This window comes from Equus asinus, chromosome 21 (assembly GCF_041296235.1).
Source record: "Equus asinus isolate D_3611 breed Donkey chromosome 21, EquAss-T2T_v2, whole genome shotgun sequence".
Classification (NCBI taxonomy): domain Eukaryota; kingdom Metazoa; phylum Chordata; class Mammalia; order Perissodactyla; family Equidae; genus Equus; species Equus asinus.
This window is the reverse complement of record NC_091810.1, coordinates 11,356,064-11,365,254: the sequence shown is the minus strand read 5'-3', so window position 1 is coordinate 11,365,254 and position 9,191 is coordinate 11,356,064. Positions and strand designations below refer to the sequence as shown.

Genomic DNA, 9,191 nt, shown 5'->3' with positions numbered 1-9,191 from the left:
GCTCCAGGCGCGTGGGGCAGGCTCGTGGACAGGCTGAGCTTCAGCTGGCTGCTTCCCAGCAGAGGACCCCAGTTTGTCAACACTCTGATTGACTCCTGGTCTTGATAAGGGCCCAGGCGCCCTCGTGCTGGCCAGCATGAGGGACTCCATGCCATGTGTGCCCACCTGCCGCCTTGCGTTCCCCCTCGGCCCAGAGCACCCTGTGGCTTCCCTGTCCTGCAAAGCCAGTGTGGTCCTGCCAACCAGTGGGTTCTTTCTGGCGAATAACGTCAGCTGTCAAAGGTTCTCATTAAGTGCCGGCTGGCACAGACTCCCAGCCTCATCACATGGGTATCCTGAGAGCTAGGAGTCTGGTCTGTACCAGATTCCTTCTGGCACCCAAAGCTTAGCACCCAAATATTCTCAAGCAAGACGGTCCACACACCCATCCGTGAGCTGAAGTCTCTGTGGCTCTGGGCCTGCAGGAAGGCCTGCTCGGGCATATGGCGCCGTGCCAGCACCCGCGTGGCCAGCATCAGGCAGCCAGCATTCTCCCAGCCAGGGACCGGACAGAGGGCAGCCTAGGGGTCAAAGGGGAGAAGTGTCTCCATGGTATTCTGGCCAATCCACAGACCTTGACCTCCGGTGATTTCCGCATCTGTGTGCACATTAACAGGCCACCAATTCCACCATTGAAAACTCGCTTCTAACCCTCACGAAGCCAGTGGGCCTGGCCTCTGGTGTTGATGGGGACATGAATAGATGAGGTATGAGTGGCAGCCACTTTGCAGGGCAGCTTTTCTTGAAAATGATGGCTGCAGGCCAGGCTGAATTCTTAAATCGGCCAACTAGTGCCTCGGGGTGTCACATAAAGCAAATTGCAAGTGCACAGTGTCAGAGTGTCCATTGCTGCCAACCCTGACCTGGCTCCCACAGGGGCGTGGGGTCGCTCTGCCTGCTGCTACTGGCCCTCCAGAAGCAGGCCCGTGCCTGTGTGTGACACCTGGACTCCCCAGAGTCAGAGAAGTTGCCCCCTCACGTGCTCACCGCCTCCCACCTCTCACCCCTGCCTGCATCTGTGGCCTCTATGAGACAGTCTCCTGGGACAGGTGGGCCCTCTCCCTACTCGCATGGGCCCCACCCCTCACCTCCTGTCATCTACACTCTGCTCACACTCGCATGAGGCGTAAGGTCAGCTAGGCGCAGCCTACCCCGCAAACTCCCAGAGGAGTGAGAAGATGGGCCAGAACCAGACAGTAGCACGATATATAGGAAATGGGGGAGGGGTGCCTGTGCTGGAGCGAGTGGGTGGGAGTGACAGCTTCCGGGGCGACGATGAGGCCTGTCCTGCAGGGTGAGTGGACTTCAGACCACTTGGTTGAGGGGTCCTAAAGCATCTACCCACCCTGTGATTTGGTGTCCCCATCTGGAAAGTGATGGTGTAGCACCTCCTCATAAGGCTGTGGTGCAGACTGCAGGAGCTAATGCACATCAAGTCTTAGCTCTCGGCGCATGGTAGGCACTCAGTTAACGTCAGCTGCTGTCATTACTCTCACCATAAACGTGAGGCGAGGAAAGGCATTCTGGGCAATGGCCACTGCAAGCAGAGGCATGGAACCATGGAAGACTCGGGGGGTCTTTCAGGGAAAGGAGAACCTGGGCACAGGGGCAGGAATCTGGAGCCAGACAGCCTGTCACAGGCCCAGCTCTGCCACTCTCAAGAAGGTGGCCTTAGCTAAGGCCTTAACCTCTTTGAGCCTCAGTTTCTGCATCTGGACAATGGGGATGACAATCCGATCCGCACTACAGGGCTGCGGCGAGGGTTAGATTAGCTAACACAGGCGCACACCTGCCCCTGCACGGAGCCAGTGCCGCACTGTCACCATTAGTCTCGCTGCAGGCCTGGTGCAGGGTGCTCCAGCTGGGCTGGCCACGCAGGCCTGACGGGCTCAAGCAGCAGGGGCCGTCATCTGAACCGTCTTAGACGGCGCCTCCTGAGAAAGAGGCAGGAGCAGCACCTGTCCGGAGGCTGGTCTGGTGCTCCCAACCAGCCGTGCTGTTCTCCGTGTGACACAAAGCATCTTGCAGAATGCCAGCCTCAGACAAGATCCCACTGAGACAAAGACAGAGCGACGGCAAGGCCACTTCACAGCCGTGTCTCAGCCCAGACAGGACAGAACGCCAGCACCCCTTTCTCTCAGCTCAAATGCGTTCCTGCTGCTCCTTCACCCGTTATAGCTCATCTTCATGCTGGTGTCCCCTCCCTATAGATAAGATTTATCCAGCAACTCAGTCATGGAAGTGTCTCCACTTTCTGGAAATAACTTTTCCTTAGATGCTGCCCCACACCACCCAGCCAAATCCATAATCGGATCTTTCTGACACCCTCCCCTGAGATACCCTGAGTTCTCCGTCACTGGGGATGAGTAATAAGCCCAAACTGTCAGCAGCAGGCGTGCCCCTGGTGGTCTCTGGCTGGAGGTGGCCATGCTCTCCAGAGGCTGAACCCAGTCGCCCTGACTTCCCTCTTCCTTGCAGAACCCACATCACAATAAGTGGTGACCAGCCAGTAGCAAAGGGGACAGTGGAAAGATTCTGCAATTCCCCCAACTCGGAGCCCTGTGTGCGGTGGGCCTGCTCCATCCCTCCCAAGTCAGCATCCCCCCTGGGGTGCGGGTCCTCAAAGACGCCCTCCTGCTTCCCTGCCTTGTGTTTCCATGTGGCATGGCCAGTCCCTCAGGAGACAAGCCCCTGGAGGCCTTCTAAACCAAGAGAATTCATTTCAGAGAATGGTCACTTGGCGATGGGAGAGCTGAGAAGCCTGGGGACAGTGAAGCAGCAGCAGGAAGCTGCCACCACTCCCAGGGCTGAAAGACTGTGGGAGGAAAGGATGCTACCCAAACCGGGAATTCAGGGCATCCAGAGGGACCTCAGCTGGGCTGCCCAGGGGAGCTGGATGTCGGGAGGCAGACAGCGGGCACCATCTTGGTTTCTCCCTTTCTTCCCACCTTCTAGTCTCTCCCCACTGCCTCCCATCAGCTGACCCTGCCAGGGAGCCAGGTGGAGGAGAGCTGAAATGTGCTGCTTTGGTGCAGAGCAGGAGAAGGACCGGCAGCCAGGCCCAGGATGAGGTAGGCCCACCCTCGCCCCTGCCTCTGTGCACTGTCCCCACTTGGCCCTTGGGAGGTGGGAGTCTTTCCCGTGGAGGCAGGGTCAGCCCAGGCCAGCTGTGGGAGCAAGAGAAGGCAGCATCCCAAGTGTCAGGCAGCCGATGTGTCCAAGACCAAGCAGCTGCTGACGAGGGAAGTCATCCTGTTTGCAGGACACTCCTGTGGAGGCAAGCCGGCTTCAAGGCCCTCAGGGAGATGGGGCTGGGGTTTGGGACCAAGTCAAAGCCTATGAGGAAGGGGAGGGGCGGGGCGCCCCGGCTCCTTTACAGGGCTGGCCCTTCTGGCTGGGAATGCAGCACAGACTTCATTCCAATCTCTGCTCTGTACGCTGGGCAGAACTGGAGCTGCACGTGGGAGCTTGAGGTGGCCAGAGGCGGATGTGGCTAAGTCTGAATGCCTGAGGTCCCACCTCCAGCTTGGGCTCTGCAACAGTCGGGGATCAGGGACTCACGTGTGTCCTCGTGACACAAAGAGAGAGCCAGGGGTCGGGGCAGTGCCCTAACTCCTACACCTGCCAGTCTCTCTCATTAAGAAAGCCAGGCCAGGCTGGAGACTGAGCCCTCCAGCAGACAATGAGGCCATCGCATTGTTCTGTTTTGTTATATTCCAGTTTTCTATTCTACGTGCAGCAAGTGACGCTGAATCCCATTTACTTTGGTGATTATATTTAATATGTAATGCATCCTTTGAAAATATACTGATTGAAGTAACAAAAGCTAATTTAAAATAAAATGCAAAGTACAAGAAGGTGGAAAAACTATAAGGTTGACCTAAGAATGACCAGAGTTTAGAAGCGACTTAAGTATCTAAATGTCTAGATGTGGTCCCATGGGAGGGTGGGTCCCGTGAACTTGCAGAGTGAGAGAGACAGGGGGGTGGAGGGAAGCGCCACTGGAGGGGGGTGATCGCTCGGCTCCACCATTTCTGGTTTTCCCTGTTTCCTCATTTGGGGCTCAGGTCTGCAGGCTGCCTGCCTTCCTCCCCCTGCTCCTGACCGGCGGCACACCAGCCTCTGGCGTTCCTCAGGGCAGGGGGTTCTGGAGGGTGGCTGCCGACCTGTGAAGGGCCCTGCCGGGCTCCAAAATGAGCTTTGAGTTTAAATCGGAGTCCTACGGACATTGTCCAGATTTGGTGGCCGTACATTTCTAGCATCGCCACTGCAACTAAATAGTTAGGCAGAATCGCATTTTGTCTACCAGGACACATCATAACCCTTAGCATCCTGACTTCCTGCTGAGAGTAGTACAGACAGGTATTTTGGACTCACTCAGGACATGGCTGGAGCCCCAGGTCAGCAACGGTCCTGGGACCCCAGGCAGAGTCAACCGTGGAGGCTTCATGTGTGACAGGTTCCTATCTGTCCAGCTGGTGACCTGAGAACATGGCCAGAGCACTGTTGCGGACTTTGCTTCTAGGAGGGGCAGTGGTGACGGGGCCAAGGATTCGAGCAGGGGTAAAGAGGCAGAGGAAGAGGGTGATTTGGGGCCCAAATAGGAAGCTCAGGGCTAAATGCTCTGGAGGACTCTGACCCTCATCCAGGCCTGCCTTACACTGCAGGACTGGCAGGCTGATGCCCTATGGCTGAGCTGGGGAAGCTGATCCCCCGCGAGGCACCGAGGCTCTAGGAACTCCTCAACCCCATAGAATAGGCAGTAATGAACAGACCACCTGCCAAATCTGTGAGACAAATCTAAAGAGGTATTCCGAGGAAAATGTATAGCCTTAGGTGTATCATAAAGGAGAGAGAGAGATGCACATTCAACTGAAGTGTTTTTTGAGACACAATGCTATTCCACACTTAATAGACTACAGTATTGTGGAGACATAACTGTTACGTGCATTAGGAAACCAAAAATGCACCTGACTGGCGTTATTCTGATACTCACTATTTTAGTCATCTGGCACCAAACGAGCAGTATCTCTGAGGCATGCCTATGCAGAATATTCTGTCCAACAACTGCAGATCATTTTTAAGTACACAAAAGCATTTACTAACATCCACCATATCCAGGGCCAAAAGCCAACAGTCAACACATTTCAAGAATTAATTTGAGAGAGACCACAGACCTAAACATGAAAGGTAACACAATAAACCTCCAAGACAAAAACGTATGAGAATACGCAATGACTTTGGAGTAGACAAAGAATTAATTAAACAGGTTTCCAAAGCACTAATCAAAAGAGAAAATAATGATAAATTGGATCTCCATAAAATTAAGAACGTCTGTTAATCAGTAGACACCATTTTAAAAGTAAAAAAGAAAGCCACACAGAAGATATAAGCAATACTTGTATCTGACAAAAGGCTTATCTGTAGAATACATAAGTAACTTTTATAAAGACACACACACACATACAACACAGCCCTAACCAATGGGAAAAAGTGGGGAAAAGTCTGGGACAGTCACTTCACAAAACAGGATATGCAAATGGTCAGGTGATCTATCCTAGTCCCCCCACTAAGAAAACAGTTGTGAAATATATTGTTAGGGCAACTGGGAATATTCAGACGTGTTCTGAATATTGGGTATTAGGAGATAGTTCATTTGTGAGGTTATGATGATGACAAATGGTAACGTGGGAAAATGCACAAGGAAATGTCAGACATCTGTAATTTACTTTGAAACGGTTTAACAGATCAATAGGGAGATGACAGACAGAGAAAGATGGACGGGTAGATTAGAGATACAGGTTACACCATTTGTAAGTATATTTGTGTGTGTGAATAGAAAGAGAGAAATGAAACAAATATTGCAAAATAGTAGCAACTGTATCAAGATGGAGGGTATACAGAATCCATTCTTCCTGTTACTCCTTACCACCGAAATTCTTCAAACACAAATGTGAAAACAAAGAGAAAAGGAGCCGGAGCGCTGCACAGCACTAGGAGGTCAAGTTCTCTGCCGTCCCTGTCCCTGCTGCCAGGCCGCTCTGCTGCAGGGCCTGACAGCCAGCGGGGGACAACCGCGCTTCTCTGTGTTTGTCGTGCCTGGTGGAGCCAGGCCTACGGGGGACTTTAGCACCACAGAGGGGCTCCCGAACTTGGTCCGGGCTGGTCCTTGGGACACTGAGGGAGGCGATGGACGAGCAGCCCAGCCACCTGAGGCCACCTCCACCCTCTGCAACCTCCTGGGGGCCAGGTGCGTGTGCACCTGTCATCAGCAGTCTCTTAGATTTGTCCAGACTTTTGCAATCAGTGTCAACAGAGAAAGGCATCTTTACAGTCCAAGAGAGCCTCAGTCTGAGTAAAAGCCGTCTGCATCCCCCGCTTAGAGAAAGTGTCACCCGGAACACAACGCCTAGAGCAAAGCCCTGAAGAGCAGAACGGGGTGATCTCCATGCTTGAGGAAGAAACGGTTTCCCGGTTTCCCAGGCTGAGGATTGAACAGAGTGGACAAAGGCTCAGTGCACGTGGCCCCCCTGTCTGAAGAGCTCACCTCCCTCCCTCCCTCCCGCCGCACTCACCCGCCCCTCCAGCCGAGGATCGCCCACGCGACCCCTCCCTCCACACCCTCTGGAAGCGGCACAGACACCCCACGGTAGGCTGGACGTGCCGCCACCTGCAGATCCTGGGAACAGAGCTGGGTTCTTCAAGGTTAATTCAACCTTCTACCAGATCAATTATTTCAAATTCCAAAACTATACCAAGAAACTCGGGAATTTCTTTTTGTCCTTTTAAAACATATTTTTACTGATCTCTCTTTCGGGATCAGTATAAGAAATACTGCTGCTCAAGAGATTCAGATTTTGTTCAAAGTGCTGCGCAATGAAACTGTACTTTTCGGGGCAGGGTGCACACTATTACTATATGGATATTACAAGTGAGTAACTTCCATAATAACGTTCTAGCCGTATTATATAAGCATTGTTTTTACTTTAAGTAGTAGTCTGTTATAACAGCAACAGTGAGTGGCACAGTAATTGGAATATTATAAGGAGATCTACATGAGACATTTAAAACCACAAAGATGATTCTGGTTTGTCTGGAGCTGTAAGAAAATAAACAGAAAACGTACTTAATTTCCCTCTTAATGGCGATTGTTTAAAAAGATACAAAAATAAAAAATCACATATCGTTACCATAGGATGCATTTAAAGGGGTATATTTAGAGGGAAATTTATAGCATTAAAAATTTAGATTATAAAAGAATAAAGGCTAAAAATGAATTGAGTGAGTATCATCTTTAAGAAATTATAACACGAACAATAAGCTCACAACAAATAAAGACATCAGGAGACACTTCAGAAGATGCAAGGAGAATCCCTGAGTGAGCAGTGGGTTGTAATGAAACAGACAAGTCTATGGTAAGATTTCTCTTTCTTCCTTTCTTCCTTTAATATATACAAATTAGGAAAGAAACATGGGATACAGCAGATAATCACGATGAAAACCCTCTGGGCAGAGGGCACAGTAGCACTCACTGGATTCCACAGGTCCCTAAGTGCTAGAACGGGTGGCACTCAAGGACACATCAGAGCTCGAAGAGGCGGCGGCAGGCCCTGCAGGGCAGCCGGGGGGAGCGGGGACACCGGGGATTGGGCTGAGGGTCCGAGCTGGGGGAAGGGGGCAGAGGGCGGAGTTCTGGGCTGGAGGACGGCGCAGGCGCCCAAATGCTGAACCTGGAGGCCCACTCTGATGGAGGGGCCTGGCACTTCTTCAAGGGAGAAGCTCCTCTGGACACGACCCCCACTGGAGCAGGGAAGGCTGAGTTGGTTGGAGTCTGCCATCCCACCTGGGTACAGTGGCCGGGGGCGTCCCTGCTCAGAGCTGGAGGGCCGGAGGAGTACAGGGGCGGGGGTCCTATGAAGTAAGGCAATACACTGGAGGCCATGGTGGCCCAGTGCTGGCCTCCCATGCGGGAATCAAAGCTGGAGACGCCCCAAGGCCAGACTGAAGGTGCTGAGGCAGCTGGAGGGGGATGCCCCATCCAGAGATCACCACCATAGGGGGCCCACATGTAAGTCCAAGTGGCTGGGCACCCCATCCAGGAGTGGATGACACAGGGGGTCCTCACGACAGGCCAGCAGGCTGCGTCAGTTACAGACTGGGCTCCCGCACAGGCAGAGAAGCCATAGACAGAGCCCACAGGTGCCCAGGGGTGTGGGGCAGGCCGAGTCAGGTGGGCTTCCTTAGCGGTCAGGGATGCACCATGGGGGTTCTGCACCGCTTGTTCCTTAGATGCACTTGCCCCCATCTTAGCTGGGGACTGCTCCCCAAAACCGAGATATGCCCTGCAAGCACAGTCCCCTCTGGGCTGATTCCACACGGCGCCCGCAGGTGGCTCCTTGGTATCTGCAGGGTGAGCAGATGGAGGGTTAGAGACGGGGCAGGGAGAAGGGGTTCGGAGGGGGTTGGAGGAGAGGAAAAGTTAGGGGTGCGGAGACAGAAGAGCCAAGTTCAAAGCACTTTGGGGAGGATGAGGAGAGAAGGAGTGTTACCACTGGAACCATAAGTGACCCTGTGCAAGACGAGGGGTGCGTGGCATCTACATGAGGCCTTATCTTGGACATCAAACCAGAAGTTCCCAGGGCCAGCCCGGTGGTGCAGTAGTTAAGTTCGCACATTCTGCTTCTGTGACCTGGGGTTCACCGGATCAGATGCCGGGTGAGGACCTACACACTGCTTGTCAAGCCATGCTGTGGCAGGCGTCCCACATATAAAGTAGAGGGGGATGGGCACGGATGTTGGCTTAGGACTAGTCTTCCTCAGAAAGGAAACAAAACAGAAGTTCCGAATTCAGTCTCATGACCCCACGCTATGCGGTCACAGAGAACACTAATGGCCAGACTCATGGATAGCTGGCACAGAGTAAGAATTAAAAGGTTGCACAAAGTCCCAAAATTGATTGGTAAAGAGAACAGCAAAGTAAGAAATACACAGAAGACCACCAGAAAGTGGGGTCCACTGAGAAAGTTCCTGAAGAATTCCAGTCATGGCCCCATCCGCCCGCCACCTCCTCCCCACAAGGCAGGATCTCCCCTCAGAGCCTCCTCTGAAGGGTTCAGTGCCCATGAACTTGAGCCCTGACTCCCGGTTTTCTC

General features: G+C 53.0%; 1 protein-coding gene across 1 annotated transcript; it reads right to left on the bottom strand.

The window, feature by feature from the left end:
• Positions 1 to 7,621: 7,621 nt before the first annotated feature.
• Positions 7,622 to 8,107, bottom strand: PRR23E (PRR23 family member E). The gene has a single exon (XM_014846120.3). It carries the CDS (start codon positions 8,105 to 8,107, stop codon positions 7,622 to 7,624), a length of 486 nt encoding a protein of 161 aa, XP_014701606.3.
• Positions 8,108 to 9,191: the final 1,084 nt, after the last annotated feature.